This window comes from Malus domestica, chromosome 10, assembly GCF_042453785.1.
Source record: "Malus domestica chromosome 10, GDT2T_hap1".
NCBI lineage: Eukaryota > Viridiplantae > Streptophyta > Magnoliopsida > Rosales > Rosaceae > Malus > Malus domestica.
Window position 1 is genome coordinate 5,211,134 of NC_091670.1, and position 17,761 is coordinate 5,228,894.

General features: G+C 36.0%; 2 protein-coding genes across 3 annotated transcripts; both read right to left on the reverse strand.

Annotated features, from left to right (window-relative positions):
• Positions 1 to 160: 160 nt before the first annotated feature.
• LOC108174747 (MADS-box transcription factor 14-like) lies at positions 161 to 8,874 on the reverse strand. Its single transcript, XM_029109419.2, has 7 exons — positions 8,418 to 8,874; positions 2,667 to 2,748; positions 2,418 to 2,482; positions 2,250 to 2,349; positions 1,594 to 1,635; positions 1,126 to 1,167; positions 161 to 1,006 (listed from the first exon to the last, which is right to left on the reverse strand). Exons 1-7 carry the CDS (start codon positions 8,600 to 8,602, stop codon positions 917 to 919), a joined length of 606 nt encoding a protein of 201 aa, XP_028965252.1. The 5' UTR covers positions 8,603 to 8,874; the 3' UTR covers positions 161 to 916.
• Positions 8,875 to 13,975: 5,101 nt separating this feature from the next.
• On the reverse strand, positions 13,976 to 16,889 carry LOC114827517 (co-chaperone protein p23-1-like). 2 transcript variants are annotated; one of them, XM_029109424.2, is made up of 6 exons: positions 16,729 to 16,889; positions 15,276 to 15,462; positions 15,003 to 15,180; positions 14,745 to 14,902; positions 14,555 to 14,609; positions 13,976 to 14,426 (listed from the first exon to the last, which is right to left on the reverse strand). In XM_029109424.2, the coding sequence occupies exons 1-6, from the start codon at positions 16,731 to 16,733 to the stop codon at positions 14,308 to 14,310; spliced, it is 702 nt and encodes a 233-aa protein (XP_028965257.1). In that variant the 5' UTR covers positions 16,734 to 16,889; the 3' UTR covers positions 13,976 to 14,307. The 2 variants fall into 2 exon arrangements, with proteins under 2 accessions (XP_028965257.1, XP_028965258.1); XM_029109425.2 differs by having other exon boundaries at positions 13,976 to 14,423; positions 16,729 to 16,873.
• Positions 16,890 to 17,761: the final 872 nt, after the last annotated feature.

The window sequence follows — 17,761 nt, forward strand, 5'->3', positions numbered from 1 at the left end:
AAACCAACGTCGTATTAACATTTCCACAAGCAAGGCTAGAGAGCTTGAGGCACCTCTGGTTATCGATTCTTTCTAGTTTTGTTAATTTGTAATGGAATCTAAGGATTAATGGCTCGTTCTTGAAGTCTTTCGCAGATCGAAAAAGTGGAAGACCGATGAATGATGCTGCACATTGATCCTATTAATGAAATTGTATGGATCATCCATAACATCATGAAGTGACATGAAAGCGGGAGTAGAAATCGAATCAGCAGCCACCAATTTATCATCAGTTTTTCTTGGAATCTTCTTCTTAGCTCTTGGTTGCGCTGCAGTATCATCACAGTCGCCGCCAGCAGAAGCAACGACAGTAGCCTGAAACTTTTCCTTCCTCTTTGGTCCTATCACTCTTTCGGAGTCGGCAGCTCATCACCATCATTGCCAACGGCAGATATGGATAGTCTTTGAGGCTGTATTCATACATAATCCAGGAACCCTCTTGCCAAGAAGTCGATTCTCGCTGCTCTTGTAGTCAAATCTTTTGGTATGGCCCAAAATAACGATGTTTCCCTCCGTCGTCGCCCCCATCTCTTCCTTTTCTTCTCTTTCTTAAGAATGGTCAATTTCTGGAATCCTGAAATATATCCGGATGAGTAATTCATTCATGTGATGGCAATCTGTAAATGTTTCGTAACGGGGAAGTATCTCTCTGGTTTTTTGTTGCAAATAATCAGTTTTTGGTTGTGTTTTAATTAAGGACAATATTTATTTGTTGTTTGAATGATCACCCTGCCCAGCATGGACTATTTGTCTCGCATCCTGGGCTTGAACTGAGTTGGTTTGTACTGTGTCTCGTCATTTTTTACTTTTTGAAAAACAATTAAGTTTGGTGGCCGGAACATCGTTGTAGCTGCTGCAGCTGTTGTTGTTGTTGGTGTTATAGTCGGAGGAAGTGCTCTGCTGATCCGGTTCCTCGTCGGCAGCTCAGTCCTTGCTCTGCTTGCTCCTTCAGCTTCAGTGCTGCAATCTGATAAATTAAAGCCATCAAGTGACTGTGAGTACTTGTTTTTCACTTGCTTTTCTATCACAACTTCTACCTTCATTTCTCCAATAACTCAACAAATACATAATTGTTTACGTATATACCTCATTTTCTATGAGACGCTTCTCTTCTTTCAGCTGTTTTTCCTGTTCAGAAATAGAGCCATGCATGATACACCAAATTCAAATCAAAACTCTGTCCAAATCACTCCACAAATATTTAAACCATCTGAATATGTAAATATATATGGCACCAGCAGAAATGCAGTGATCAAGTGATCAGACAACTGAGTATATAAGAAAAATATTAGTGAACCACTATAGTTGATTTTAATCTACACTTTCCCCTCCCCTTCTCCCAAACCACAAAAATAATGAAACAACAAAAATGCAAGTCCCTGCAAGAACCGTGAGTTCGGGGGAGGGCATATCACAGTACACATGGACCGCTGATCAACGTATGTGTAATGTGGATATGCCCTCAAAGAGAATGCAAATGGCAATAGAATAGAATTAGAACTCCTTCCATTATCAGAGAAAGAACAGATGATGTCAGAGAGAGAGAATGCATACCGTCTCGATAAGAGCTGTAAGGTTTTCCATCATCAGCTGTGTCTGCATTATCAGTACTACTCAAGTGAGTTTTTACCACCAATCTATTAGACTTACTGTACTTCCAATACACGACACAAACTATATAAACACTTCATGTATCTGTTACTACTGTGTGGTTATTTCAATGATAATCGAGTGACTTGAACCGATTTTTTCTTTCTTCATATTCCTAGTTATTTATGACACAGGAACACCATCGAATTTGTATTAGTGCACATATATGTTAATCTCTGGAATTACTGAAATGATCAAATATCAGTAAACTTGTGTCGTAAAACACTGATCACCGTTGTTACACATGAAATTACAGTTTCATGGATGAATCATATATTTTGTAGCTTAAACTTCACTCAAAACATGAAGAAAATACCTTGATATCATGGAAACAACAGAACTTACCAACTTCAAAACTCAAGGACAAAACATAACAAAGGAGAACAGACATTTCAAACATTACTGATCTTCGACACAATCCCAGCTAGAAAAAGAAGCTCTGTATGCAGGTTTATATTCCGAAAATAGGTACTTCACTTAATTGAAAGATCCATTGAAACCAGTCTAAGTGAAACCAGAATATGAACTAATTAATAATGGTCTGAGCATAAAGAAACAACCTTTCTCGATCTTGTTTGTCTTAAAAGTGCATCTAATTCCTCTTCAAGCTGGGTGAGCTCTGGAACATCTAGATTTTCAAGGTCTTGTGCCTCCCTACCACTGCAAACACATAATCAGATCCCGGTCACGTGGGTGAAGGTAACGAAGCTTCTGTACATGATACTTACCTTTGAATCATTTTCGGAGATCGGTTAGCGCCTGCGCGGAGATCACTACATTCCGAATTATGCTTCTGCACCCGAGATTAGCAGAATGTGAGAAGAGACGATAGGCTGCAAGTATTGCTACTGGTGTTTGTAATTATTTCGACACTGATACAAAACATGAAGTCCTAACAATTACAGTATATTGAAGTTATTAATCCAATCTTCTGGGGGTAGCCCAGATGGTGCCTGGCAGGTGTCTTTGATGCTAACCTTGTCAGTACCACCAGCATTCTTGGAAGCACCAATTTCCTCTTCACTATGCATCTGGTAACGCTCCAGAAGCTTTCCCAAACTGAAGTAGATAATTATGTGCATTAATTATGAAAGAAATAAACCATCCATGATATACTTACAGTAGCGGCTCCTCTCGTGTGGAGAATAAGAGTCTATCTAACATGTGAAAAACGTACTGAGTGATGATTGGACTTCATGATAACATACTCAAGTACCAATTGATTTTTCGTTAAGGGCTTAAAAGAACTTGGTGTTTCCACGTATTTCTAATTGATTTTTCATATCTACCATGGTATCAGAGCTAAGGTGAATACATATCTTGAACTGAAACACAATAGAAAACAATAGGGACCAAAACTGAATAAAATTGAAACTACAGGGATAGAAGTAGAATTTTGTGCAAACTACATGGACTACATGTAGTTTTTCCTCGAAAGAATGGCATTTTGTTTTTCATACACTTTCTTTATTTATTTCTCTTTTCTTTTTCTTTTTTATGGGAGCTCTTTTTTGTATTCTTCTTGTTGATGTAGGCTTAAAGTTGTCCTCCTGGGCGCTGCTCGCTTTCTCTCTCTAGATTTTGAGAATGTTTTTGCTCACCATTCTCAAGTGATTGTGATGCTTACCAACTTATTTATCATCGTTCAATAAGCTTGTATTTCGAAACTTATATAGTGGATAGACACAAAATTTAAATTTAAGCTCATCTAACGATGATAAATAGGCTAGTGAGCAAAAATGCACCCGTGAATGTAAACTACTAAGATATATAACCCTTTCACCCCAAGTTATGAACTTATAGGAAAGCCAAACCAATAGAAGAACATAGAAAAATAACACCTTTTAGGTATAAATCCCCCTAGAAGTTTAAACGAGTGACATTTACTATTTTACTCTCAATGTAAGGTGCATGCCATGATTATTTCAACAGATAAGGATTCTCTCCGGATCCTACGATCTCGGGGATTACTTCATCGTGTCCGTTCATCGTACATCATGCCACTTGATCAGAAATCATTTTGAATTTTTTTTATTTATTTCAATTTTAAATAAAAAAATTCAAAATAATTTATGACCGCAGGATGACAGATGAACATACACGATGAAGTAATTCTCGGGATCCTTACAAACAGGATCCGGATAGGATCCTATTCCTATTTCGACAACACTTCAAGATGGACGCTCAAGGATCGATGAAAACTGGACACAAGGGAGAACTGATGGATCAAATAGTTGGGCCTTATCACTATATACTGCACCACTACTAGATATAAACATCAAAGTTAAGCTTCATATTGCAGTTAAAATGTATGTTTGGAAGAGTTCTAGGAATAGCTAAAACCGCTTTCAAAAAATTAAGTGTTGACAATGTTTGACGTAAAAAGTTAAAATCTTTCTAAATTGTAAAAGCATTTCTAAGTGCTTTTATGAAAAATACCTAGCAAGTGCTTCTTAAAGAGTTCCAAGTGCTTTATCAAGAAACAATTGAATGTATAGACATTTTGATTGTTGCTAATGAAAGTGTTTATAAGCAAAAGTACTTTCCAGAGAAACATTTTAAAAGGACCCTAAGTCGGGACAACAAAAATGTAACATATATAGTAGACAAAAGGATGTGCACGACGTGATATGCAATTGATTATCGTTGAGAGTGTGAAGCATTGTCTCGCATCAGAAATTTAATAAACTTTGTAAGGGCTTCGAAGGAGTTGGACTTCTCCCGGTTTTGTTTAACTCGAAGCCAGATGGCAACCTAGGAGATTAACCTAGGACTGTAAGTATGTCGGTGGATTATCATACGCATATTTTATTTACATGCATGCAGAACTTATCTACATATTTATTGTATTTTAACGTTCTCTCATATCAATACTAGTCAATTTCACATTTATAGTCAGATCATATGGAAATAAATGAAAAACAAAATTTCAAAAGGAATTATAACATAATTTTCTTATAGAGGTGATTTTTTTTTAACAATGATGTGATAGATTTTTTTTAGCAAACGATAATGTTAGTCGTTAAATTGTTAATTGTTAAGGTGAAGGGGAATTCACACCAGAGTACATATGCATGATTGCTTTCCGACACTACGATAAAATGCCATCTGCAATGCCATAGATTTTGAACTTGGTCCTTCTTTTAGGTATATTATTACGAATATTTTGATCCTGGTCTTTCTTTCCTATATTTAATTATATATAATACCACATTAGATTTTATTGAACTTTATAAACTTATGTACCTTCGCCCTTTATGGAGCAGACTACACCTTTCTTCTTTCTGCAGTAAGAGTTGAGGGTGTTAAATTCTTGTAATTAACATGGTCCTTCCCATGGAGTGATGATACCAATACAAATACACTTACTACAGGGAACTACTGATATTTTTTTTCCTTTTTATTTTTCAAGTTGAAGAAGGTTAACAAACCCGAGCAAGCTAATTAATTAGTTCTTAGACGCAAAAATCACCAAATAATCATGCAAATACTTTGGAACTCTGATGATCCAATATATATTCTACTATATATATAGTGCTTCGCCAAACAAAACTTCATCTCAGACATGCTCACGACATGCATGGAAATTTAACCAATATTACTCTAACTATTACCATATCACTCCTTATGCATGCAAACTTTTCTTTATCATCTCAACGTATCATGCTATACTATTTTTCCCTGAATTATTTAAGAAATTCTTTCATGTGATGGAAACACTACTTGACATGTTAACGTGATCTTACAAACTCACTTTCAATACAATGCGTGCAACTATTGATATACATGAGTGCGTACCAGAATCTCGACAACAATAGCAGTCGTCACACACAACTCTATCGGATCAAATGGTGATTATATTGATTAGTCACTATTTTAGTTGCTTATGAGAGTTACTATTACTTATTTTTCCACACTTAGGATTCCATATCACTTATTATTTGTTCACAAATTAATGTGATCCGACAATCTATGAAAGGTTGAGGTATGTGATAAGCTAGTGGATGATAAGATGAGGTATGTGATTGTTTCTCAAGTTGAGGTGCAATGTTCTATTTTCCTAACGAACCCAACAATGTGCATATGAATCACATGCTATTCAGGTCAGAACTTGATCAATTCAATGTTTGGTATCTTATGTTGCCAAATGATTTGGCAATAATACATTTCACGTCAAGTAAATGTATATCGAACATAAGTTGAATTTTTTTTATCAAACATAAACTTCATTAATAGAAGAAAATGTTACATGAGATGAGATAAACTTAAAGAAAAGCTGCTAGTAGGCCAAGTGGACCAAGAAGCTCAAGGTACATGATGCCCAATTAGACTATGTTGACACAAGTCGTCTTCGCCACAACCACCATATACCTCACCAATCCTCCGTTCAGATCAGTTGATATGCGGTCAGCACCAACAAAACATAAGGGCCAAAAGACAAACCACATATGCAAATAAGTCCTAATTGAAGAACATATCTAATCCCCAATTTCACAACAACAAAGATGCACAAAGAATACACAAATTTGCCTTTAAAATACTCAGCAAAAGAAAGCAGCCAGCACCAGCAACCATATCAACCACTCAAGGACCAGCAAGGGAAAACTGATAATGCCAACCAAACAAGAAGACAAAACACTATCAGAACCGTTGAAGGAGGTGGTGCAGATACCTAAATTAGCTGCACAGCGGTTTTGCACACATTCATCTAAGTGAACGACGACTCGCTCTCGAGGTGGGTAGCAAACACAATGGCTAGAAGAGGCTACTCAATCGAAAGCAGGTATCCAACAAACAAATGGAGGACTTGTGGGCTGAGGAGTGGGAGGGTATAGGAGAGCATTCGTGTGATGCACAGAGGAAGGGGATCTAAGTAGTTGTTACGGTTAGGGATTATATATAATTTTGGGGCTAACTTAAATCTGGTGCAACAACAATGCACCCAATCTGAGACCGAGCTCAGGCCCACTAACACCGGAATTCGAGGATTGAGGCGAGCTATCATCTTCCGAGAGATAGGGTAAGCTACCAGCCTACCATCAGTGAGTGATGGAGCAAAACGGCAGGGGAGAGAGAAGGGAGGCGTTTTTCTCTTATTGGAGGCATCTATACTTACATATTCTACTAAGTTTGGGAAAACAGCATCCACTTTTTCCCCATCGAATATTAACAATATAGAGGAAGAAAAGGAATAATATATAAATATGTACATAGTATTCATATACAACAACTCGGGTCCGCCCAATGCCCCTTGAAGAGATTGATGCTAAAGGTTGTCTAAAGGTGTTCATTCGTTAGTAACGGTGGATGATGGATGTAGTCGCTCCAATAAATCTCTTGCATAGTCAATGGGAAATTTAGTCCAATGGCGAGCGTTGGAAGCGTAATGGGTAGGAGAAGGCTGGAAACTCAAAATTCGAAACCCTCCTCTTTGTAAGCGAAGGACAAAGAATATCGAGAGCTAAACGGATTTATACATGTTGTCTTTTAACGCTAAATTGGAGATTTCATTTATGTTTTCATTGTTTTCAATCTGAGGTATAACCACATACGAGTTTTCTTTAAACTATTTTATTTTAATTTTTAGAAAAAAATAATTTCCTAGTTAATAGTAAGTTTCAATGTGTTTAAATAATTAAAGTTCAAAATTATGTAATTGATATTAGTTAAGTAATTCAAAATTTTTTTTTTACCTCAAAAGGCGAAAGAAGCATAAAAATTATCACTTCAAAAGTTATACAAAACATGTGAAAAGATAGCACATACATCAACAAAAAATAAATAAAATAAATGGATCCATTGATTGGTAACTCTTAAAGAAAACAAATCAAAATGATTTAAAAACTTTGAGTTTCAATGATAAGAATAAAATAAAAGGTAAAATAAATAATATCAAGTTTGACATTTTAATATAAAAATATAATTTTTCGTTATAGTGAACAGTACCACAAATTTTTCGTTAAAACTTTCAACTTTTAATTACAAGATGGTAGCTAGCTAGCAGCCTAGCACTGCAAAGACATACATACAGAAGGAACCGGGTTCGGACCCAAATGAACTGAGTCCAATGATCAAATAATTCAGACCATTGAAATTTAATTCAACCGCTATAATTATTATTAACTTTAAAGGACCTTCTATTTGTAACCATTAGATCAAATTTCTAATTTTAATGGTCTGGATTATTCGATCCTTCGACTTAAATTTTTTGGATGCAGAGAGGATCCGGTTCCCATACAGAAAAAGGGAAGAAAAGATAGATCGGGAGCCAGCTGTCTAGTTCCTGGCGGGCACTTGGGACATAAAATCGAAATTAAACATAAATCAACTTCGATCGCACCGAATGATTCAGTTTTTCTAATTTAACGGGTTTAATTTGAAACGAACCGCAAGCTAAATAAATTTAATTTCTCTTCTTAATATTTGAAACCGATTCTAAACCGGACAACATGATATACAAAATATTTAATTTAGTTAGCAAATTAAATGTTGGCGTATTGGTTATTTGGTGAAGGTCATACATGGATTTAAATTTGGTGAAGGTCAACATAATTTACTACGGTTTCCACCCTCGAATCGAACCGAACCGAACCACAATAACCCCAACCACACTAAACTGTACCCAGCCCCGGTTCCTTTTAAGCTTTTTTTTTTTTTGGGTCGAGATCCCGGTTCCTATTAAGCTAAAACTAAACTGAGAAGGAAGAAGAAATTAAAGGGGGGCGTACCTCTCGCCGCTACAGAACTCGTAGAGCCTCCCCTTGGCGGAGAAGATGACGAGGCCCACCTCCACCCCGCAGAGCACGGACAGCTCACGTGCCTTCTTGATCAGTCCGCTTCTCCGCTTGGAAAACGTCACTTGCCGCCTGAGCTTGTCGTCGATTAGCTTCAGCTCTACCTTCCCTCGCCCCATTTACTTGCGATTGCTTGATCTCAATCTCTCTCTCCCTCTCTTGTTTCTCTCTCTAGTTTCCGGGAGCGAGAGTAGAGCCCTAACCTAGAAGCAGCAGCAGCGAATTCGAAGGAAAACCAGAGGAGGGGTTTCTCAGTCGTCGGCGACTCCTCCCACCCAACTACCATTTAAGGAATTTACCTTTTTTTATTTATGGATATTACTAATTTTGTTTATAGGACAAAATAGGAAACGTACCAGAACCAAAGAGAGTAGCTTTATTTTGGGTGCACATGTCAGCAAGGCATATTTTTCAGAAAAGGCGGATCATTTTTCTAGGGATTCTAAAGATTCTGTGATCGTGACCGTTAATCGTACATCGTCCGATCAGTTTTCTTTAAGTAATATTTATATTTAATTTTAAATTTTAAATAAAATGATTTCTGACTGTACGATATACGATGAACAATTACAATCATACTCACAAGATTCTTAGGATTCCCAAGAAAAAATCCTTTTCCATATTTTTCGGCCATTTTCAGAACAAAATAAGATTATTCTATTAAAAGGTAAACCCTCTATTATGGTTTTGGTAGATATGTTTTTGCTCACATCGCCGGAGGGATGGTGATGTAATGTTAATCATTTACTTATCAATGTTAAATAAGTTCAAATTTTGTATTAAAATGCAAAGATAATTGTTTTTCCCTAATACGATGAATGGTCATCTATAAGATCTTCACTTAAAAATAAAATAAAAAATTCATTAAACTATAGTAAAAAAAATTCATTAAACTATAATATTAAGCAACGTATAAAATTAGTGCTTAATTTTCATTCCATTCTTAGTTCAATTAATTAAACGCTTTTGTTTCTTATATTTTCACTTCGATTCCAAAATTAGGTAACTAAAATTTATTTATTTTCTATAAATAGTGCTTAACGCTCTGCCCTAATTTGGTAATATTGGGGACCACACATCTGGAAGACTGTATCCTGTCTGAACGTTCAGGGTAATCAGTAGGCAACTTTTGCTTTTGTCGCGTCAACCACGTCCACATCATTATTTTATGGAAACCTATCCTCTTTTAGGATTGACGTTGGGTGTGCGGCCCCTCGCAGAACACATCTGCCTTCCTCATCCATCCATATCGGCTGAGTTGGGAACCACCCCACTTGAATTCCTGGGCTTAAAAATTCTTGGGTCGCTTGGATGTTTTTAAAAATAAATTTTTAGTAAAAATTCAAAATAAATTTTGAAAAATATTTTTAAGTGCTTCTTAGAAAAAATACATATTTTCTGTAAAAAACACATATATAGTGTTTCATGCAAGAAACACTAGATATAGTGTTTTTTTTTTTCAAAATATACTTGGACTATCTCAAACTCTTGAGCTAAAATCTAAAATTTTTAACCTAGAAAATTTAGGTTTTAACACAAAAACAGTTTTTCTCCTCCAACCTTTTTTAGTTAAATTTTTAGCCTGAGAGTATTAAATAATGAATTTAGGATAATTTTTTCTTAAAGTAACTTTTTAAAAAAATTAAGTTATGTGAACTATTCTAATTTAATTTTTGAATATTTTAACCTAAAAATATTTAAATTCCGATAAATATTGAAAAATATATAAACTGGCACTATGAAACTCATGGAACACTATGAAAGAATATGAAACATATCAAAATTTTTTTTTATTACTTTAGCCTTTAGATTTAAATTTGGACATTTAGATCTTTTGTTGTGCTGTTAGATTTGATCATATTAAATCTTATCTGTTGTATTCAATAAATTTATAAATATAAAACCAAAAAAAAAGTACACTTATATGGTGGCCTAGCTCCACTAACTCAGGGGAATCATGGGCTAAATTTGCTCTAAAAATAAGTTTTGGATTAAAACTCATATTTGCCCCAAGGGTTGAAGCAAAGTTGGGGTAAGTTTATAACCTAAAATTTGAGTTTTACTTCAAGGGGCTCAAAATCACCTTTATCAAAAGTATTTTTACTCATTTTAAAAATACTTTCAAACAAGCTCTTAATCACTTAAGAAGTTGTAGGATATTTCTACTTACGATTTATAAAAAAAAATTTAAGGCCAAAGTCCCAATTTTGTACAGTTGTTAATAATTCCTAAGTTATTTATGAAAATGTTCTTTTGTGCGGAAAGTCATCCTACCGCGTTACTTATTCGCATAAAATACACATATAGAGAATTTTACTTGAGGAATTTTTTTTTGGGTATCCTAAGGATTCTGCGATCGTGATCATTCATTGTACATCGTCCGGTCAGTTTTTATGTAGTACTATTTATATTTAATTTTAAATTTTAAATGAAATGATTTCTGATTGCATAATGTATGATGAACAGTCACGATCACAAGATCCTTAGGATCCTCATCCTTTTCCATATTTTTCAGCCATTTTCAGAACAAAATAAGGTTATTCTATTAAAAGGTAAACCCTCTATTTTGGTTTTAGTAGATATGTTTTTGCTCACAACACCCTAGAGATGGTGATGTAATGTTTATCATTTACTTATCAATGTTAAATAAGTTCAAATTTTGTATTAAAATGCAGAGACAAATGTTTCTCACTATTACGATGAATGACCATCTATAAGATCTTCATTTAAAATTGAAAAAAAAAATCATTAAATTATAGTAAAAAAAATTCATTAAACTATAATATTAAGCGACAGTATAAAATTAGTACTTAATTTTCAATCCATTCTTAGTTTAATCAATTAAACGCTTTTGTTTCTTATATTTTCACTTTGATTCCAAAATTAGGTAACCAAAATTTATTTATTTTCTGTAAATAGTACTTAACGCTCTTCCTTAATTTGTTAATATTGGGGCCTACACATCTAGAAGAGTATATCCTGTCTGAACGTTTAGGGTAATCAGTAGGCAACTTTTGCTTTTGTCGCATCAACCACGTCCACATCATTACTTTATGGAAACCTATCCTCTTTTAGGATTGACGGGGGTGGGTGTGCGGCTCCTCGCAGAGCCTTCCTGATCCGGAGGAGGATCCTTTTTCTGAAAATTCTAAGAATATTGTGATCAAGACCGTTTATCGTATATCGTATTATAACATTGGAACGATGATCGAAGAAATGAAGAGCAAGCTGAGAAATTCACCCGATCAGACTTAAACTTAGGCCATGCCTTCGAAAGCAATGGATTTACCACTTATCTCCTGTCCCAGAAGGACTAGAACCATTGTGCAGTTGTGATTGAGTAGGGCTTACAACGGCTTTCTACTTTTATCATTGGATTTTAAAGTTCATTGAGCAGGATCGGGAGACACGCATCTTTTACGTACAGTGAACACTGTGACACTTTTTAAAGCCATTAATTGAAGAGCAAGCAATGGCTAGGATTGTATCTAGTTAAACTGCAGAGAGGCTGATCAGTTTTGTGGTAAATTTGGTCTGTTCATGACATACACAAAAGGTCAAGGGTGTTTTCCTTCCGTATGGCTTTGGTTACTTGTCTTCCGTGGGTTTTGACTGCTCTTTGTAAAAGTTGGTTATTGTGTAGTGGATGGTTTTTTGTTTTCCGGCCGGAGAACCCAATGTATGTGGGCGATTCTATCTGCCCAAGAACAAAGAACTTGAAGATATGTTTCTGTCAAAATCTTGGATTCGCCACGCCTAAAAACAAGAAGCAAGCGTTGGAGCATGTCTAGGGATGGTTGGATTCGCCACGCCAAAAAACAAGAAGCAAGAGTTGGAGCATGTCTAGGGATGGGGGAGAAACTGCGAGCTTAAGTAGCCATGGTTCTTAAGCTATGAGTTTAGAGTCTAGTAATCCGTTTCTCATGGTCAAAATGCAACCATCATACATAGCAATTCACTTGGTAAACTTCCTCGCCGTTTGTACAATCCCAGTTCATATTGGAATATGAATTAGGAACGAAACAGCTTAAGGAGCAACAGAACTACATAATAACCCCCTTTTTGGTTTGTTTTTATATTTTGTTTGTGATGTTTGCAGAGACTATCTGTATCGTTAGTTAAGCGATACGTCTTTGAATGCAAGAATATATGATGGTTGGAAAGCATTTGTGCTCGAAAATCGTCTGAAAGTAGGGGATGCTTGTGTGATTGAGCTGATACTAAGGCCCCGTTTGGGATTGAGGTGATTTTAAAAAAAGCCACTGTGAAAAAAAGCTGAGGGTCATTTTTGTGTTTGGTAAACTGAAAAAAAATGGCTTATTTTGGAAGCTGCTGTGAGAATAAGCTGAAAATCAAAGGAAAAGCTGAAGCTGCTATTTGCTGCTTTGAAAAAAAGCCAGTTTTTTCAAAGCACACGGAGCTACAGTGCTCCTTTAATGAAAAGACACACTATCATCCTGATTTTTTTCCAAAAGCACTTTCACAAAAAAGTTTACCAAACACTCTACTGGCTTTATTTCACAGCCACTTATTCTCACAGCACAGCCGCTTATTCTCACAGCAGTTTTTTTTCAAAGCACAGCAATACCAAACCAGCCCTAAGAGCCGCACTCGTAAAGTCACATTCAAGGTTGGCATGTGCCGCGCTTAAGGCGCAGAGTGATACATTAAACAAGACGTAACATATTGTAGCATCTATGGACGCTATTATTGATTGTCACGTGTAAATAAACTTCACTCTCCTTAACTTTGTTGTCATAAACTTAACATGTGTCAATCAATGATAGAAGTCACAGAGAGGGCCACACACAAAATAGGTGCAGAAAATTTGATCTCAATTCTCTTTATCTTCCCCTATACATGAGAAAGACTTCCATGTCACGGCACAGGTGGGTTGACAAAACAACACTTCTAAGTAAACCACCATGGCACAAAACACTAAAAAAGTCTCAATTCTCATGACGATCTGATTAGCTATTCATCATCGGATCAAACTCATTGCAGTGTGAACAATTAGACTTGATGCCACTAATTAACAAGCTCAACTAGTTTAAAGTAGCAAGAAAACCCTCAAAACCCGGCAGCTCAGGCCCAACCTTTGTGGAATCCACTTTCTTTTTCCCGTCTCTGTTCTTTTAGAAATTCATCTTCTCTCTGTCTCATGATCGTTCTCTTCCATATTTTCTCTCAAAACCCAGCTTTTTAAAAAACATTAAACCCCTCTTAAAAAATAATTTAACAATTTCTTGTAGAACAGGAGCAATTGAAAGGACTTTGAATCTCCTTTTGGAATAAAACTTAATCAACCTCCTGACAGGCGAAAAAATCAAGACAGACAAACCGAAAAATAATTCCTCAGAAACCCTAACTTTTCTAGTGTGATCACTAAATTATTGAGGGGCTATGTTTAGCCTTTTCGTTGAAGATGGTTATGAATATGACAGATGCATACTATACAATGACTAAAAACCATACATCAACCGCGTCGCCGGTAATGAACAAGCCGATATCTAATACATGGTAAATTCCAATATCCGCGAATCACAGTACGTGGGAAGATAATAAAGCTTCCGTTGCCAACGGCAGTCGTCTCACGAACAATCAGGCTGGCTACCCCTCGTGATAAAACCATAAACAAAACGTAAAGGAACCCCTTTTGTGAAGGCGAAGCAAAGCAATCACAAAGCTGTGTCGGGAAATAAAAACATATTCAAGTGCATGTCGAAACAGGGAGTAGCATTGGCTTCGAAGACGCTGTAAAGAAGGCTTTGAAAACTTCAACTTTTGCGGTAACACCCGCATACTTTCTGAATCTTTTGCATCGTCAGACAGAAGCCTTTGCGTCATGCTCAGCACTCGCAGGAGGTTTGGCGTCAGATTCTCCAGCAGCGGATGGTGGTTGGTTAGCAGTTTCGTCCTCTGTGTCACTATCATCATTCTCTGCTAGTAGGTACAAGACGGTTAATTTAATTTTCAGTGATAAATTGTACGCTAATCTGCAGTTACTAGTCCAGTTCCAACAAACAAAAGATCATGCAACTGGAAAGGACTATATAGATTGTGAAACTCACCATCAAACTTGCCAAGAGCATCAGCACTCGAGCCACCGCCACCCATGTTCAACTTCTGAAATAACAGAACGCAAGAAATTGTTTAACGTAATAAATAATTTATTATAAACAATCCTATAGTCAGGTGATGGTACAGCTACTTATACTAGTATAAACAATTCAACAGTAAGGCGATGGTATAACTACTTACAGACATATCAAAGTCCCCAAAGTTCATATTGTTTCCAAGTCCCCCGAGGTTCATATTGTTTCCGAGTCCTCCAAAGTCCATATTGTTTCCAAGTCCTCCAAAGTCCATATTGTTTCCGAGTCCACCAAAGTCCATATTATTTCCAAACCCACCTGGACCTGGAAACCAGAATTAAAGCCAAAAGCGTACAATCAGAATTCCTCAAGGAAACTATGACAATGCAGAAAGAGATTTAGGAAAGATAAGAGAAACACTCACCGCCTTCGTCACCTTTCACTTCTTCAGGCTCCTCATCTTCATCAACCCATTTATCCCAATCCACTTTCAGAAAAATAGGAGCTTTTCCCTGCTGTTTGATCAACCTGCTCCACCATTTTTCCTCAGCTTTTTTCACTAGGTAACAGATATTTCTCAAGCCAACACTAGACTTGGTCTCCTGCAAGTAAAAGAATATGTTAGTCCCATAATTGACTACCCTACGATATCCTAGTAAAATGAAATAAATCCATGATGGTTATGGCGAGACATTACATTTACATCAATCTTGTCATAGAGATCAAGGTCAACTTCATAAGCTGTCTTCTCTGGTCCAGTAGTAGCAGAAAACAAAAACTTTCCTTCAGGCTCCAGTTTAAGCTTTACATCCTGGGCATCCGGCAAATCAATAGTTATGTAGACCATATCAGACCTCTGGGCCCATTTCACATTAGGATGTCGGCTGAAATGTAAAAGTTTAAATGAAAATTAGAAAAGATTAAAGTACAAAACAATCGAGGTAAATCATATACTCCAGAACAAAAAACTTATAGAAATACAAACTTAAAATATTATCCATAATGCTAGCCACTTCTTCTAACACACTTACTTTCATCTTTCTAATATCGTAGTTTTTTTTTTTCATTTCTGCAATCAGTACCGTCCAATCTTTGAAATTTCATTAAATTGGATGGTAGAGTGTAGAGCCTACAAATGTTAGGCAGGCTGCCACAAGGATAGTAAGACCCAAAAGTTACATCTTACCCGCCAATTGCTAAATGTTAAATTTCTTGAACTACACAACCGATGCCAAATACCTAACCGTTAAAGAACAACTGAACATTCGTTGTACTCAATCTACATAACTCCCGGGACCAAGAAAGTTATGAAGAAACAAAAATGAAACCGCACAGCAGGGAACAAACACTATGAAACTAGCACCTCAAGTACTGTAAAACAAATCAGACTAGCATTCATCTAACCAAAGCTGGTAGCTGCTAGCAATTGGTTGTTAAAACCCTACACTAATCAAGCGTCCTGCACATATATCTAGCTTTATGCACATCCCGCCAATAATAAAACGCGTTCAAGCACGTAGTTGCAGCTTGCACAAATAAGGCAGTGTTTAAGTATGATAAACCAAAAAAGAAAATGGAAACATGAGTTTAGAAAAAATGGGAATAGATAAAATAAAGCTGAAAAAGAAAGACCGGCACAATAGTTGCATAAATTAAATAGCTTTCTACAACATACAAAAGAGATTGAGAAATCTAATTCAGCAGTTTCTTCTCCTAATTAGGTCTGGTATTAATTTACCAAAATCTGAGTAAATCCTTTAAAAATGAAAACTTATAGCCCCTGTTTGGTTGCAGAGAAAACGAAATATGGAAAATAAGACAACATATTTCCATCAAATTACTCAGTCAAATCAAATTACAAGTCATTTCCATGAAATGAAAAACAAATCATTCAGAATTAAAACCCTAAACCTCAACTGAACCCAACACAAAAACCAAGGCGTCTTCGCGGATTCAAGTTTCCATATTCACAGATAACTCATTTTCCATCACTTTCTCAGCAACCAAACAGTAAACAATTGAAAAAGTAAAGACGAAAAATTGGAAAACCCTAACTCAAACCCTATGCTTCTTATGCAACCCCAAAAGAAGAAAACATAAATATCTAAAGTAAATGTAAATTAAAAGAAAGCAGGATCTAAGAGCAGCACCTCATATCGGCGTATTGATCCTCGCTCAGAAATAGCTTTTACTTCGCACAGGAAGAGAGAGAGAGGGAGGGAGAGAGAGAGAGAGAGAGAGCAGGGAGTGGTTTATACAAGAAAGGAAAGGGGTTTTAGTGCTATTTATAGATTTCTGGACGGTAAAATGTAAAAATGCACGGTAAAGTGAGGAGAGTGATATTTAGTATTTACACTCATTTTTATTTTCCGTATACTTTTATTAATTTTTTATATTAATCGTCTTTAATTTATTTATTTCAATGGTAAAAGTTAAAAAAAATAATAATAAGAAGTGAAAATAGGTGCGAATTCTAGTCTTACATTTTGTTTTGTTTTTAGTCAACATGTATAGTTTTAGATTAGGTGGTGCCGTGTGGCTCGATACTTCGTGCAAGTTTTAGATATTTTGAGTTGTTACGGAACACAAGTAGTATATCATGTATTTTTATATAAGTGGTAAAAAAATTTTTTTGAAGTTATTAATTTTTTAATATACATATTTTACTGTTTAAATAGTGACACGTGATATGCCATTCCTTGGGAGGGATACTTAAATGGTGTCATTGTCAAGCCTCAAATGCTAGCTTTGTTGATGCTTTTCCTGTGATCAGGAGTGTTCATCAGTTTACCATTGCAGATTGAGGCGATGATTTGTTTTTCTATTAAAAAGACGATACAATGTAATTTTTTATTTATTTTTTATCAATACAATGTAGTTTACTTTTTATGTTAGCATTCTACAAAATGTTGAATGCACCCGTTTTGGCCCAAAATATTGGTTTGGACCGAGATGGATTCTCGGCCCGGAAGGCCTTACAGAAAGATTACTGTGGATCGTTGAGTTCATGGGCTTCCTAACCTAGGTTGGTCAAGTCATGCTGCGAGACGAGTAATTGAATCCTGGCACAATAAGGAGTCTCGGCAATATATGGATAAAAGGGAATCCGGTTTGATAAAGGACTGGGTTCAAAGTCATAGTGAAAATAGAACTGGTCGAGATGGTGTTTGATGAGAAGAAGAA